This window comes from Pelecanus crispus, chromosome 8, assembly GCF_030463565.1.
Source record: "Pelecanus crispus isolate bPelCri1 chromosome 8, bPelCri1.pri, whole genome shotgun sequence".
Taxonomy (NCBI): Eukaryota; Metazoa; Chordata; class Aves; order Pelecaniformes; family Pelecanidae; genus Pelecanus; species Pelecanus crispus.
The window spans coordinates 6,585,427-6,601,949 of NC_134650.1; the positions used below are offsets into that span (position 1 = coordinate 6,585,427).

At 48.8% G+C, this 16,523-nt stretch overlaps 1 protein-coding gene across 1 annotated transcript; it reads right to left on the reverse strand.

Moving 5' to 3' along the window:
- Positions 1–1,748: 1,748 nt before the first annotated feature.
- On the reverse strand, positions 1,749–4,770 carry LOC104023705 (leukotriene C4 synthase). Its single transcript, XM_009487883.2, has 5 exons — positions 4,646–4,770; positions 3,721–3,820; positions 2,583–2,653; positions 2,268–2,349; positions 1,749–1,881 (listed from the first exon to the last, which is right to left on the reverse strand). The coding sequence occupies exons 1-5, from the start codon at positions 4,701–4,703 to the stop codon at positions 1,749–1,751; spliced, it is 444 nt and encodes a 147-aa protein (XP_009486158.1). The 5' UTR covers positions 4,704–4,770.
- Positions 4,771–16,523: the final 11,753 nt, after the last annotated feature.

Here is a 16,523-nt window from a genome sequence, read left to right on the forward strand (position 1 = left end):
GGGTTTTGACACGGAGCCAGGACCCACACCGGCGGCTGCGGCCGGTCCTTCTGTATTAACCCTCTGGGAGGTGACTGGTTATGCTGGTTAAAAGGTGAGGACTGAGAATTAACTTCAGGAGATGGTGGGATGTGTTAATGTAATGGCTAAGTAAAATGTCACTGGGGGCAGGTGGCGTGTCTCTTCTTCTTTGGCCTTGCTAAGGCACAGCTGGGGTTAAATGACGCTCAGCCTTTTCCAAAGTATATTACTAAAGCTGCTAGAAAAAAAGTTATTTTGTTGCTTTTTTATCTTGCTGTGACACCCGGGGGTTCCTGTGAGGATGGGGCCCCGCTGCACTGAAAACTTTGCAGAGGCAAGTGCTGCACAGTTATTTTTGTTTGGATTTAAGCCTTCCCCTGCAGTGTTTGCAAACTTCAACGTGGCAGCATGCCTCCAAGGCAGGAGAGCCTGAAAGGGAAATGGACTGGGGGCTTTGCAAGATAAACCAATTTAAAATGCAGGGAAGGAAATGAAACAACGTGAAAAATTAATCACTTCTTCCAAAAAGCCCCTGCCTTTTGTTCTTACAGTCTAGATATGCAGACTGCTGGGGAAGGGAGGGGAGGACAATGGGCTTTAGAATGTGGTTAGATTGGCAGCACGTTAATGCAGTTAGTTTTGCTCTCCGGGTTCGGCGTGAAGTCCCCCCATGACGATGGCACGGAGCTCTGCTGGTGTTTTCTGAGCTGCGTCGCTAACATCAGCAGACCGATGGCCAAAAGCATCAGCGTTGCGAACACTGAGCTCCCGTGAAAATCCAGCCTTTCCTGCTGCAAGGGGGACCAAGCCCGGAGGGGGACCTGAGCACCAGCCGAACCACCCAGTGGGGACCACTGTTCGGTGCTGAGCAGCTCAGCCCCCAATCCGGGAGCTCAGCACCTCCGAAAATCAGCTTCTCCTTACTCAGAGCTCTCCTCCCACGGGACGTAGGGTCACAGGCTGCATTGCACTGCACGGTGGGGAAACCAAGGCAGCCGCCTTGTGCTCAAACACTCATGTTTTTGTTCTCTGCTAATTGCAGACCCACAAGGAGACACCCGGCACAGCAAGCTCAATGCCTTTTTATTTGCGCACGTTGTCACTCAGCAGTGTTCAAAGTTATACATGCAGTAGTAGTTAGGAGTTTCCACAGTCTGATTTACAGTATTGCTCATGGGCAATGGCTAATAACCATTACGAGGGCACTAACAGACTTTTGCACAACGTGTTGGTGGCTGCTCCGGTTTATCCCTTGCCTCAGCCCACATTTGGTTTCAAACAAATGCCTTTCTTAGGTGTGGGCCTTGGAAAACTGGCATGAACCTGCATTCGGTGCCTGGGCTGAAGGCAGAGCCGCTGGAGGAAGGGGAACACATGGCGATTCCCTGGGGCAGCTCACTGGGAAGCTCAGGCTGAGAGGAGTTTTCCTTTATGTGTCCGGTTTTCCTAAAATTCTCTTTGTTTTGGAGCATTGTTGTTTCTGCATCAGGTGTGATGGAGCTGCCAGATACGGAGCGCTTGGCACAAAGAGTGCTTGTGGAGGAAAAATACCTCCTGAAGAGCTCAGCAGTTCATGCCGGTGCTGGGCAGCGGGGAGGGAGGTGTTAAAAACCCAGGTGAGGGCGGATTTGTTGCTTGTGCTGTGTTAGGTACAGCCAGTCTGTTGCCGTGGGCAGGAGGGAGCAGGACTTGAAGGCGAGCACACCGACGAGGGACAGAGGAGCAGGTCACGCTGTGAGGAGCTGGAGGATGTTGATGTTCAGCCCCATGTAGTGAGAGAGGAAGAAATGCAAGATGCCCAGGGCTGACGCTGCAATGAGAACCCAGAGAACTCCAGTGCTAAAATATATCGGGGCGAGCCTGGCGGGAGAGAGGGAGCCTGCTGAGACCGAGCATCACTGCTCTCGCCTGGGAACAGCCCCTTCCTCCCTGGAGAAGCAGGGTGGAAAAGCAGCCCCTGGCTGTCCCCTGTCCCCTGCGTGGGGTCCCGTGCCCGGCTCCCGCCTCGAGGGAGCACACACACACCTGCAAGGGCTCAGGGCAGCTCCAGCCTTGCCCCGTAGCTGTGAATTTGGCCCCAGCCCTGTACCCATGCCCATGTTATGCCCCGGGGAGAGCTTGGCAAGGCAGAGTCATGCAGGGACCCCAAAGCAGCCAGGAGTCCTGAGCGTCCCCAAAGCACATTATGTTCCCAAATGCAAACCCCCAAGGGTTACCACGTATTCCAGGCTGGCAGAGGCGTTTACCTTTCTGAGGACGATGCCCTGTATCCCATAAAGTAGCAGTAGCGGGCGTAGAGATAGAGCAGACCCAAGGCTGCAGCCAGACCTGCAGTTGAGAGAGATCACAGTGACCATCTCCAAAGGCTTTTTGGAGCTACTTTGAGCGAAGCAGGTAGTCCAAAGTGAAGAAATAGAGGCTCTGTGTCCTCTGGCTCCACCCTCCCATCAGAGAGAGAATTACTGCCTAATTTATTGTTCAGAAGGTGAGCAGGACCTGAGGACTGAGCCAGCACTCAGGGGAACACATCCAGTACAAACCAGGTAATGAGCTGTTCTCACCTTGATGGAAGAAGAGCCCAGCCTGCCACAGAAGTGCCAGGAACATGGGAAAATATTCGGAGGAGTTCACTCTGCCAGGAAAGAGAAAGGTCATAAACAAGGGAAAGGAGGAAGATCTTTCTTTTTTGCTTCCCCTAGCAGTTTCCAGAGGCTGGTGACTGTTGCTTTTTAGAGCTGATGTCACTATAAAAAACTCCAGGCTTGCACCTTTCCCCACAGTTCCCGTCCCACCTTTATTCACAGGAATTAAACAGGGGAAGGAACAGGGTCTCTAGGGCACAGGAAATTAAGTAAAAGATGCCCAGGTCAGACTGTGCACAGAAAGGCTCCATGAACCACCCCCAGTGCCCCTTCCCAAGTGCCACAGCTTAATCCCTGCTGCAAAAGCCCCAAAGCTGCAAGGAAGGTCTGCCCCAGCGGGCTGCAGCCACGTTGAGGATGAAATGCATCTTAGGCAGAGAAGGCCAGAGCAGCCTGGGCTTTGTGCAGGAGTAGGAGGGAGCACTTACCTGTTTGGATTGCTTGTATGCCATGCCCTGTCCCCCCAAAGGCAAAGTAGTAGGACCAAGAGATGCTGGATGAGGCTGAGTCTAGGCTGACAAAGGAGCACAGAAGGGGATGGCTGATCCTGCTCCTGCTGCCCGGTTGCTTTTTTTTTAGTGCTCAGCTACAGCTAAAGCAGAAGCTTCCTCCCTCTCTGCCTCCCTCCCCACTGCAGCCCTAGCACAGAAGTCACGGCAGAGATGCTGGGTTGTGGCTATCCCCATCCCAGCCCCAGCTAGGATCTCTCTGGGAGCTTGTCCTTCCCAACGAGCGGGGTTCAGAGCAGGGCTGAAGCTGCCCGAGGCTTTGACACCGCTTGGCTAAAACCAGCCTAAGTCTCAGGCACCAACAACTATGTCTTTAGCAGCCCTTCACTCTACAGCAGAGATTCCTGTGTGATTTCTATCAGCAATGGCTGCTGTGTTTAGGACTCATGAGCCAACCCAGTCCTGATGTGGAATCTTAAGCCCATTAAGTTAACCCCTAGGGAGGTAACTGCTGAATTACAGTCCCGAGAAATGAATGGCAAAGCAGAGGACGGGCAGCGCCATTAGACATGAGATCTGGCAAGCATCTTATAAGAGGAGTTTCTTACTGTGCTCGAAAGATCCTCTCAAATTCAGGTGGGCCTGAGATCTTTGGAGGAGAAATGCCAAACACCCTCCTAGCGTAGATCACCTGGAGGAAGAAGTAGCCTGCAGCAAGAGAGAAAAATAGCAGTGGTCAGTCCTCTGGCTGGACGCAGTGGGGCCAGGAGACTGCCAGAGGTAGGGGCAAAAGGTCTGCGGTCTCCTCCTAACTTTGCACCCCCACATAGCAGAGAAAGCTGGATGAAAATCCCAGGTACGTTTCAGACAAGGAAAAGGAGTGACCCAGTGCAACAGTGAAGCGAGGAGTATGCAGTCATGTACCACCAGCAGGAACCTGCTTTCTCTCTTGCATAATTAACAGATCACCTGTTATCTATAGAAATTGTCACACAGTTCAGATGCACTTTGTTATTGATGATTTTAAGGTTTTTTCAATCTTTAATTTTTTCCCCTTCTAAATCTTGATAGCTGAGCAGGGAGGGAACCGATGCCACAGATAAGCCACCTGGGCACTGAATTAAATTGTCACGCAATGTGGGACAGCAGCCAGGAGATGTGCTGTGTGACCCACCGCAGCCCGTTCTTCCACTTTTCTGCACCACAGTGCTCTTTCTATGCTAACGTCCACACAAACCTCAGGAACTGCTGTAAACCCATTTTTCAAAGAAAGAAATTCTACATGTTTGCAGAGGAGATCTACCAAGAAACTTCTGAACTGAGGAGGTAGGTCAGTTCAGAGGAAGGGCTTCCCAGGCACTTGTTTTGTTGAATACGTTTCAAAACCCAGACAAGATATCAGTCCACTGTCTGAAAAGCAGGGAAGTGCCAGGGCAACAACAGAAATGAAATATGTGAAGTGAAAGGAAATCAGAGGAGGTGCAACAGACTGACCCAGCAAATATTTGGGCATGTGTATCCGATGGTCCCTACCTTGCTCCAGGACTCCCAGGACTGTCACGGCAGCCAGCAGGTAAATCTGATCCAACATATTGACTCTTCCAGACCCTAGAAAATCTGATTTCCTGATCAGAAGCCCCTCTGGCCAGGTTTAGTCCTTTTTGATGTGGCAGTCGGTGGTGGTAGCTGGCAGCACAGGTTTGCTCTAATTGAACAGGGAAGATTTGTATTGGTGCTTAAAACCAGGAGGAGTCTGGCTTTCCCCTGACTACATGCACCGTGGAACTGTAAATCCGCGGAGACACGTCTACTGGAGTATTTCCGTTCCCACCCTCCCTTTTCCAGGAATGAGTTATGACAAAGTGTGAAGGCCAGCAGAGAGCTAACATGATAGAGAAAAGAGAGGGGAACTGGAGCTGAATCTCAACGGCTAAATCTCAGTGGTCCAGCAACCCACTCCCCCTGGGGCATCTGGTTTAAAACTGCTCCTAACGAAGGCCAAGGCACATCCCTCTTGGTGATGTTGCATGAGAAACTGCAGCCCGGCTTGACTTGCTGTCATGGTTTAGCCCCAGCCAGCAACCAAGCACCGCGCAGCCGCTCGCTCACTCCCCCTGCCCCGATGGGATGGGGGAGAGAATCGGAGGAGTAAGAGCGAGAAACACTCCTGGGTTGAGATAAGAACAGTTTAATAATTGAAATAAAGTAAAATAGTAATTATAATAATAACAATATAATAACAGTAATAATATACAAAGCAAGTGATGCACAATGCAATTGCTCAGCACCCGACAACCGATACCCAGCCAGTTCCCAAGCAGTGATGGCTGCTCCCCGGCCAATTCCCCCCAGTTTCCATACTGAGCATGACGCCGTATGGTATGGAATAGCCCTTTGGGCAGTTTGGATCAACTATTCTGGCTGTGCCCCCTCCCAGCTTCTTGTGCCCCTGGCAGAGCATGGGAAGCTGAAAAGCCCTTGACTGGCATAAGCAGTACTTAGCAACAACTAAAACATGTGTGTTGTCAGCATTATTGTCATACTAAATCCAAACCACAGCACTGTGCCTGCTACTAGGAAGAAAATTAACTCTATCCCAGCTGAAACCAGGACAGTTGCTCTGCAGCACTCGAGCACCAGGACAGGCAGCATTTCACGGTACATATCATTGCATGCACAGACTCTGGAAAGCGTGCATTGGGCATGGAGCACAACTTACGGCCACAACACTGAGACAGCAGCGGATAAAGTCCCCAAGTGAAAAACCCACTGCAACGGTAAGACAGGATGTGATAAAGCATAAAAGGTACAGATCTGCCTTGCATGGTGATACTTTGGCGAGACATCAAGAGGGTTTCAGAGCTGGCCCTCATACTGGAAAGGCTGGGAGCTGTGCATTTAAGGCTTCTGATTAATCCTCAGCCAAATTAACTCTCATTGTAAACACCAGAGAGAGTTCCGTGTGGGTAAAAACCTGCAAAATTCATCAGGATATAGCAAAAGAAAATCAATGTTTTCACATGTCAGGAGAGACCCACTGAGCTAATTCCTGTCTAACAGCACAAAGCTGGCACGGCTGCAAGTTGCTGAGACTGCCGGCTTTGTTTCCTCCCTCTTCCTTCATTTGAAGAGTTTTACCCTTGGACCAGGGAAAAAGGAGAGCAGGTTAAGACAAAGTGATCGTTAAATGTCACTATTATATATAATAAGATAAGATTAAAGCAGTTTACAGAAATTACATTGTATGCCTGATGTCCTTGACAGACTTTCTAAGAAGTGATAAGCTGGTTCCGGTTTTCTGCCTCTCTATAAGGGATAAAGGCACTGAAGAGGCTATAACAATGTCCCAGCTTAGTATTTCTCCAAATATCAAACAGACACCACCGTTTTTCAAGCACCAGCTGTAAGATTAATTCTTTTATCTCAGAATTGATCCTTCTTCATTCCAATGACTGTTTAGAAACACAAGGAACATTGTGTTCCGTTTTCTCCCATTTAGCTGTCAAAGAAATGAAGGACTTTCCTGTGTCAGCTCAAAAAGGGCAGAGGTCTCATGGCGTTCAATGACATTTCATTTTCCTCTGCTCCTGTCTGATTACAGCCCGCTAGCAAAAGAAAATATAAAGCAAAACAACTGAACAAAAAGGGTTAGAGCTTACACCTCCATCAGATGACAGTGCAGTGTAACCTGCATCAAGTGTCAAATATGCGTAAGGAAACCTGGGCCAGGAGGAGCTGTAAAGGCTGCCATAGAGCACTCCCGCTCCCCAGATTATCATTAGATGCAAAATACTTCTAGTATAATCTAGTGTAGTCTAAATATAATAAAGGCTAGTAGAAACATGAATGAATAAACAAGCACAGATGTCTCTCCCTTCCTCCTCCCTCCCCCATAAGCATAATTTTTCAAGCTGTCTTTACCTCCTGAAGGGCACGACGTTTTTCTTGTCCCTGTTTGTCACCACCAGAACTCGCTTTCTTTTCCGTTCTCACTCGGTGTTTGCAAGGAGCAGACACAAGTACCCTCCTCCCAGTACCAGATGCCCTTCCACGATGGGACTGTCACCGCTGGACAGCCTCGGCATCCTGCGGACCATGGTGGCCGCCGGCATCCCTGTGCAGGGGATGCCACGGCAGGCTCCGGCCAGCAGACATGGAAATGTACCGCCCCAGCCTCCGCCACCTTCCTGCCGTTTGCATCTGACCTAACGACTACGCAACCGCACGGTGACTCGGAGCACGCCTCTGATGGAACAGAAAACTCTCCGGCTCAAAGCAAAGGGAGACCTGCTTGCAGGCAGCTCAGTGAGCCCAGCTGGCTGCACGGCCGCCACATCCCTGGGCTCCACAGGAGGAGAGGGGCAGGAGGGGCAGCCGGGGCGGGGAGATGGGGACAAGGCGTCACCGCTGTCATCATCTGCCTGCAGTGACACTGGAATAAGCATATTGCAAAACCTCACCCTCCAAGGCTGACAGGGCCGAACTTCCTCCTAAGCAAAGACAAGTTCTGCGGTCCCAGGCTCACCTCGGGATGGATTTGCTGAGCAGGAGCTAATGAAACGCTGTCCCCGTCTCCCACTCCCTGGCGTGTACTCTGCTCTCCAGGTTACACCATGTGAAGGTGGCCCTGCATCACGGGCTGGCCGGACCTGACACGGTCCAAACTCCTTGCACCTCCCACTAAGTCATCGCTAGAGGCATTTCTCTGTGCCCACGGTTGCTTCTGCCACCTCTTCCTGCAGCCATTAATCCTTTCTGCCTCCTAATTACCACTGTAGGGCCGCACTGTGACCTGGATTGCAACACCAATCAGGATTAAAAATAATCTTGGGAAGAAAAATAAGCAACACAAAAGGCTTGGAGAAGTTTTAAGCATCCGCAGAGTTTGCAGTACCTATTACTCCCCAGGAGCAGTGGGGCAAAGAGAAACCAGCAGCACCGAGTCCAGCACCGTTGCATGCAATAACATCCCCCTAGAAATGTGTTTCGTGAGAGTACAACGGGTCAAGAGCTTTCTCTTAGTGGAAGAGGGAACATTTTGCAGCTGAGCAACTTACCCTTCAGCTGTGAAGCATGGAGGCTCCTCGTCCTTCCAATCGTATTGTAAAAATATGGAAGTATTTCCTAATCTAGTTGGCGCTTGTGCTTCCTTTCCCTTCAAATTCTTTTGCAGCCACTGAGCACATCCAAACGCATGACCGCGGAAGTGCTTGCGAGAACAGTTAATGTCTTTCTAACAGCCACATGGAAAAAACATAGGGGATTTTGTTCAAAAGAATTAAAAGCCACACAGAGAAAAAAAGAGTTTTTCTAGTTTAAGAGAATGAAAGAGAGGTCAGCCCCGAGCACCTCAGTGTGTTCAACTAGCAGCTCCCTCAGGCTGGGACAGTGGGGCCAGCGACACACCTTCCCGACCTCCCCACCTGCGGAGACTTCTGTTATCTCAGGCCAACATGTGTTGAGATTTTCCTGAAATTCTTGGACTTTGCAGCTGTAAGAGGAAGAACGGGCTAAAAATGTGGCAAGAAAAGGCCAATTCACGATTTCATCCCTTACGAAGACGCAGTTGGCCACGTGTGGCCGTTCCTAGGAAGTGGGGAAAGCTGCAGACGACTTCTGCTCTGCGGTTCCCACCAGGGCTCCTGGCAAGGCGCAAGCCGGCTCAGATCTCCTGAGCATTTTGAAATGTGTCCTGGGTTCTGCATTTTGCAATAACCTTAAAAGCTCTGCATGACAAGAATTACCATGTCTTCCTAAAATGTGCATCTATACGGAGGCTCCTCCTTTCAGAAAGTAAAAGAGCAGGTGGTTGGTTTTGCCAGCAACATCCAGGCTGGGATTATGTGAAGCATCCCTCGGAGTACAAACTCAGTATATACTGGAGACATGCGTTAGCCTGTTGATCTAGACGGATTTCAGACAGATATTCCTGAGATTTCCATACCTGTGGCATATCAAAGAGGTCACGTAAATGTTTTCAAATGATGAGTTATAGCAAAATTTCTAAGGGCCAAACCAATCTCTGGGCTGCTTTAACCCTCTGCTCGAATGCCACTGCATGGAGCAGGACGGTGGCCACGTGCGCCTATTGACAGTGCTTCTCATCTCAGTAAAGGTGAAGGGCTTCACTTTAAAGATAAAATGGGGAAAACATTCAAAGCCATTTTCTAAAAAGCAAGATGCAAAGCCAAGTCTTTGGGAAACTACATAAATGAGTATATATACTCATTTGGTTAGGGACAATTTGGAGAAATTTTTTTTAAAGCTTTCTTCTAAAGGAGTTTGGTGAGCTTCATCTGTTTGCATATTAAATCTGACGAGAGGGCACATCAATATAAAAGCAATGCCAAAATTCTCCCCTTAACCCGTCATTAAAAGGCACTGATACATGCAAATGGATAATACCCTTTCTTTTACAGTCAACTTCTGTTAAAAATATTAAACCAGGAAAATTAAACCCTTCTCTTGTCCTGCCTCGTCTCATGTTATTGTCACATGAGGCAAGTCCTCCCATGAGTTTTGCCAATTTTCCTCTTCCCTTTTCAGCACAATATCGGAAATAGCATAAACAAAAAAGAGCATCAGAAAGGCAACTGCGCATCTGACTACCTCAAAGAAGAATGAATCTCTGGAGTGATAAGTGCATATGGCAGGAAGGGGGAGTGTTTCCTTTTGTGGAGGGACAAACAAGCCTTTGAAACATCTTTGGCAGCTCTTATGTTAACACAAACTTAGTATTATCCTATGATGATGTGGGGAAAAAAATTGCAAGGCTACAGGGCACATCAAAATACATCAAAGGCTGAAGAGTGGTCATGGAGTGCAGCTTCCCTTTCCCTAAATTATAGGGGTGAAAAAAATAGAGCTATTCAGCTTTTCTGTCTTGTTTGGACCAGAAAGCCAGATGCTGGCCAGTCCTGCCCAGTTATGAGATAGAGCTGGGCAGGGCATGGGTGAGGGGGTGAGCAAGGGCAGCTCTAAGGAGACATTTTTAGGGAGGAGACTGGCATTCCTGATAGGTCTCCTGCAAAGGAGAGACCCTTGGCTTGCCAGGCATGGGGGAAGAGTGGGGGGAATGTGCCCGAACTGGGGAGGTGTTGCTGTGTAGGGTCGCGTGTGCAGCGATGGGGCAGTCAGGAGGACAGTGGTCCCTCTGCCGTTACCGTGACTTTTCACGCCAAAGGCCTCTCCCATGCAGGGTTAGGGGAAAGAAGGAGTTTCAGGGAGACAAAGGAGGTGGTTTGGGGGGAGATCTGCAAGAGGCGGAGTGTGATGTGGACAGAGATGCAGGCTGGGCTGCCGGCACTCGAGGCCAGCTCTGTAAGCGGGGACCACACCACTGGGAAGACGTGTGAGCTGCAAAAAGCTTCTGGGGGGGCTTCCTGGTTTGGTCGGGGGCTGCATTTAACCTCAAGCCCTCGCACTCATATTTTGCCATGGCCACCTGCGTCCGGTCATATGCCTTGACCCCGAGCTTGGCTTCCTCGGACGTCACTCATCGCGATGGGCCAGCATGGCCACCTCTGGGCTGTGTCTGTCCCGGCCACCCTCACTGGAGCTGTTCTGCTCTCCTTGCTTGGCACTGCGGGACCGCGCCTGGTGGGACCCACATCCTGCTGAGCATCCTGCCCCGTGTCACCCCCTCGATCGCCCCGGGCCGCGGCTGAACCAGACAAACGCAAAGGCTGAGATCACGGCGTCTCCAGCCACCAGCGTGGGACAGGGGACGAGGCCCGCAGAGGAGCTCATGCGAGGGCAGACGGTGCTGGGGCAGCGCAGCCGGATGCGTTCGGAGACAGACGGATGCTTCTGTAAAGCTTCTCTGACGTCAGCGGTGTTAACAGGTTTTGAAATACATCTTTGGAAGGAACCAAAGGCAGATGCGGCAGATAAGAGTGGGTCGTCATTTGGAATGTTGTTCTTTGAACTCTTTCACTGTCGTGCCCCCAGAAGACGCCCTGAGCGGTGTGCCTGAGGGGCCGGGGCAGCGGGGCAGGGAACGGAGCCCGGGCACCGGCGGGGCTGCCGCAGCGAGAGGTGCACACCCCGCGCTGCAGCTGCGAGGCTGCGAATGCAGCGTGAGCAGCGTGAAGAGGCTGACCGGGTCACGTAAACAGCTGAGCCCGGAGGAATGCAAGCGGGCTCTGCCCCTTCTCCCGCCTCTGAAGGAGAAGTTGAACAGAGCCAGTCTCTGCGTCTGCTGCCGGCACAAGAGCTGGCGGAAGCCACGGGTCACAGGGGCAAGACGCGACTCGGAGCGGGGGCGTTTCTGGTTGCTGGCTGTTGCTTCTTGGAGCCTTCGCGTGCCAGAGCCTGGCCGAGGTCGAGCTGACCTGGGCGTACTCGACCGTACACCCTGGGCAGTACACCTAAGTGATGTTACTTTGCAGGCTATGTGCCTCCCAAAACCTGGCGCCAGATGGATGTTGTCTGTAAGCGCTCTGACAAGAAGAGGATTTGTCGAGGGACACCGGGCAGTTATTGAGCTCCTGGTTAGAGCTGCACTACCTGTACCCTGGAGCTCTGCTGGGGGAAAAAGGCAGAGAGAACCTCCCATAATTTGAGGATTTCTTGTAGCCCTTACACAAGAAGTATTTCACTGCTTCCAGTTTCCTGACATAATTCCATTGCCTTCTTCCAGTGAGGCGCATTCAATGTTTGTTTTCAGGAAAACTTGCTTTCTTAGCGATACAAATCCCTCACAAGCCATCATGCTTTCAATACGCTGTCCGCAAAACATGCAGACTTACTCTTTTCGATTTGTGTCTGTCACGGCAATAAGCAAGATGGACGGTACTGGGACGTGGATCCTGCTGCCCGTTGCATCACACTTAAGGAATCCCATCTTCCAGCATCCATCTAAATGCTCCACACTGCACAGGACTGGGAGGCTGCCTAATAATTTTGCATGGTACCCACTTCCATTAAGAAAATTCTCAATGCCCAAGTCAGTGCTCGATGCCTCCTGGCTACGCAGGCTTCTGTCTGCAGGACAGCGTTCATCCCCTGCCTCTGCACCATCAGAGTAGCTTTTATCCGGGGTCTGGCGTGGCAAAGCACAGTCGAACACAGCACACAGGAGCTTGGTCTTTGGTATTTGAAAGCCCCGACATTAGTGCTGGTCATCGCAGTTTTACATCGCAATTTAGTCCTTTTGTTTAGCACCTGCAGAGATCCCAAACTGATGCTATGCCCTGTACAGTTTCAGTGATTACATGTAAGAGCTCGTGCACTTTATTCGCTGTCCTGGTCTTCTCATCCTGAATACCCCTCTTAAATTTTTGTCCGTTGCTATAGTTCTGCAAATACAAAAGAATAATTTGCCCTGCCCTTTGAGTGGACAAAAGAGCTCTGGTATCTTTGTGACAACTAAGCTTTTGGCAGCAGGAATAACAGCACTAGAAATTAAAAAGAAAAGCAGATTATAGAAGAAAGGGATTTAAGGGAGCTCAATCTCAAATTCCTGCAATTGCCCAAGAAGAGCACTGGTGTCTCACAATCTATTTAAAAGATCTTTCACTAAGCCACATGCCGCAGAAAGAGAATTAGCAATAACCCATATGACTGCTCATCATTTGCTGATATAATCCAATGCTATAAGGATATTGCCTGGGCCAAGGCAGCCAAATAGGATTTTAATTCATTAATAATTTAATTCATCACCAAACCAGTAATTGCTTGCTGTTTGTAACTGCCTGTCTGCCAGACTTTCTAGTGCAGGCAAGACTAGAAGTGATAGTTAGGAAGCAACGAGAGAGCTTCTGGGACTGGCTGCAGCCAACCAAGCAAGCAAAACCCCTTCTGAGCTCGTTACCTGCAGCAGTGGAGATGGGCAAGAGAACGGGGACTTCAGCTTGAACCGCCATTTGGAAAAGTGTATCAGGAGGAGAAGAGGAGAAAGTGGATGCTCACCTACAAGGACATTTCTTGTACACTACTTTAAGGATCAGTCTCACCTTTTCTATAAAGAAATGCCAACAGACTATGGTGCAAGGAAAAATCTTTTATTTCGTCTGATAAATAGCAGGATGGATGGCAAGCAGACAATAAGGTCCTTACAGAGTTATCCTTAATTCAAGTTTTTGTGGGAGATTTTATTAGGACACTACTAGTTTCTGTAATTTTAATTTCTGGCAAAGAAGGATGTGGCTATTCAGGAATATGCAATCCATTCTATTGGCACAGGACTTATCAGGGACCGGAATTTAGGTTATTACTAAAGTAAACAGAAAAATCTCCACCCATAATTTCCAGAGGTTCAATATTTACAATAGATTAACACAGTCAGCTGCTATCTGCAGAACACCTTTTTTTTTACTCCAGTGAAAATGAGTTCAAATTCCTCCCAAAATCCTCTAATGATCAACTCTTTCAGTATTTAACATTTCTTGTACCAGTGATCTTCTTAACACTAAATACAGGGTTTCTTAACCACATATATATACAGATTTTTTATTCTGTATGTTCTTATTACATAGAGATTTTTATTATACATCTAGATACAGATTTTTATATATACACACACACATATATATATACACAAGTGTATGTGTATATATATATAAAAATCTATGACGAGCTGTAAAGCAGACCCTGGTTTAGTAATCAGTTAAATTAGTAAAATTAGTAAAATTAAATATTAATTAAATTAGAAAATTAGTAAACCGTTAGAAAGAGGTGTCATATTAAATTTAATTTGGGGATTTTTCTGAGTTTGCCTCAGATCTACATCTTTATATTTGTAAGGGGAAGAGGATCTCTCTGATTCTTTTTGCTGCCTTGTAAAAAAGTATCAGAAAACAACCTCTAACAAAAGTCTATCTAGGATTACAGAAAGCTTGCAGCTCAGTCCACTTGCATCTTGGATAGGGGTTGTCCAGCGGGAACAAAAGGAAAGAGCCTTGTCACTGAGTTGATGGACAGTTTAAAAACTTACCTGTTCACAGGACAAAGTCTTAGATTAAAATGTCCCAAAATAACAAAGGAAGCGAATGATGTGCTTTTATAAAGTAAGTCAGCGACTGATTCCAGTTCCACATATAGACACTTATAAAAAAGTCTAATGGGGGAAACATTTAGAATAAATGGAAGGAATGAACTGGAAACTTAAAACCAAAATAGTGAGCTTGTCTGATATGCACCGGATAGTTATAATTCACAGTTTCTAAGGCGGACAACGAGGGCCTGTTCATCTCGGTGGGGTTATGCAATTCAAGCTCTTACCTAGCCTGGTTTCTTGATGGAAAACTAAAGCGCCGTATTTTTGACTCTGGCATTTGTGTTTGAGAGCAGCAACATTCCCTGAGGCACAGCTGATGTTTTTATTAGTCTTAATCAGATCTCCTCATTCTTCTGAGTTTCCGTTGAGCTTGGCAGCAGCCTCCCTTTATAATTTGATCTATTTCTTTCAGTTATAATACTCACCCCACAATTAATTCAAGTCTTGAGTGACAAGATTTAACTCTAAGCTATTTGACTTGAAAATGAGTGCAAAGGTTGTCATGTTTCACTTGTGTAACGTTAACCATTCCTTCCACTCTCATGCCAACCAGACATTTTCTGTGACTGACTCCACACTACCTGCATTTTCCTATCAGCCCATATATCAAAGGAGGCCTCTCATCCCCCAACTTCTGTTTCATTTTTTAATAGCCAGCCAGTTCTGAAATAAATCCCCACCTCCATGCTCTCTGGGGTTTCTACATTAGAAAGCTTATGCATCTTCTAACTCTGCAGAGAATAGCGCACTGCTTGTTGCACTTGCGCTCAGCACACAGCCACAGTGCTGCTTTTCAACCCGTGACTCACCATTTTTCCTGAAAACATTATTAGAACAGCCTGTTTAGGGTTTTGTAGCGATTTCCAGCTTTTCAGCGGGCTTCAAGGAAAGAACAGCAAGAACATCATGCCCTTGGGATCATCCTCATTACTCTGAACTGGAAGAAAAGCCAGTGGATTCCAGACTCTTGCTTACATCTTCTTTGGTTCACATGCTCTTGCCTAGATCTGCTTTAAAAAGGGTTATTTGATTTCTGAAATAACACTAAGCATCGTTTCCTTTCATTCCCCCATAATCAAACAGCAGTGGTGGCAAGACTCAAACTCGGCAGGTAAGCCTAGAGGACAGGCTGTACTGTTGCCTTGGTGTGAGTCAGGATGGACAGAAATGTTTGGTGTTAACACACGGAGAAACACCGTCATCAGGTCCCGTGTCTCCATTTTGTCATGCACAAGCAGCTACAAAGCAGAGCCCTCGAGGTGACGCCGGGGAGGGCTGCAGAGCTCTCACGGGCACTTGCCGGTGACGTGAACAGCCTTTGCTTGCCATCCAAAGGGTTTTCTGATATCTACAAAGCCAATATGGACACCACAGGCTGTGTCTCAGGTTCACCCTACACTTCAGGGAGCTCCTGGGAGCAGCTGGCTCACATACAATATAAACATAGATACTTGCATGAAAGAAACCTCCAGTACCTCTCTATAACGCACACCTTTTACCCATTACCAGATGCTTTCGGGCAAGAGTTCAGACTGACAAGAACTAGCAAACCAAAGGAAATTTTCCTCTGCAACCATTAAAATGAGGGAGGGAATGCATACAGCACTGTAACGTTATCTTGGTTTTATCAGCCACAGCAGTGCAAGAAAATGCAGCGTACTCCCACAGAAAACGCTGGCAGACCACCAGGTTAGACCTGCTGAGGTTGCCTTCACTGCACACAACTCCACGCAATGGGCTGGAAGTAGGGGCTAGCTGTGGTCCTCCTCTTCATCCTGCTGCTGCATTCGTGCTGACTTCACCGCCGTCCCTGGCTACAGCACGGCTTGGCAGCCGTTTGCTCCGGCGGTGACAAAGTCCTTAGCAAACACTTTGTTCCTGCTGGACTTCAGAGGCCAGGCAGGCGCAGGACCACCTCCAGACCCAGCAGCTAATCCTTTCCTAGGAGATGACTATCACAAATACAAGCAGCAGCAAATCCTATAAACCCTTCACTCCTGGTTGCTTTGCTCCCGGCAACCAGAGATGAAAATCCGTTTGTCATTCCCAACCAGCCAGCGCCGGGCAGCCGGAGCAAGAGTGAGCCTCGGAGGTGCCTGCGCTTTTTGGGGCTGTTGGCAAAGGGCTGCCAGGAGCTGAGAGCCCCCGCGAGGCAGAGCAATGCTGGAGACACATCTCATTCCTGGAGGCAGTCGGACCCTTACAAACACAGGGCTCGCTTATTCCCCACCTTCCTTTCTGGCACAGAACAGAGCCTTTTTCTGCAGAAAAGAGGAGGAACTTCAGAGCAACGCTGCAGGGAGGGGAGAGCCTGGCAATGCCAGGAAGGGTGCGAGATGGGGCCCCAAACCACACACCCAGCACAAGTGTTTGGCGCCAGCTTGGGAGGAGAAGCCCAGGCTGGGAGGGAGA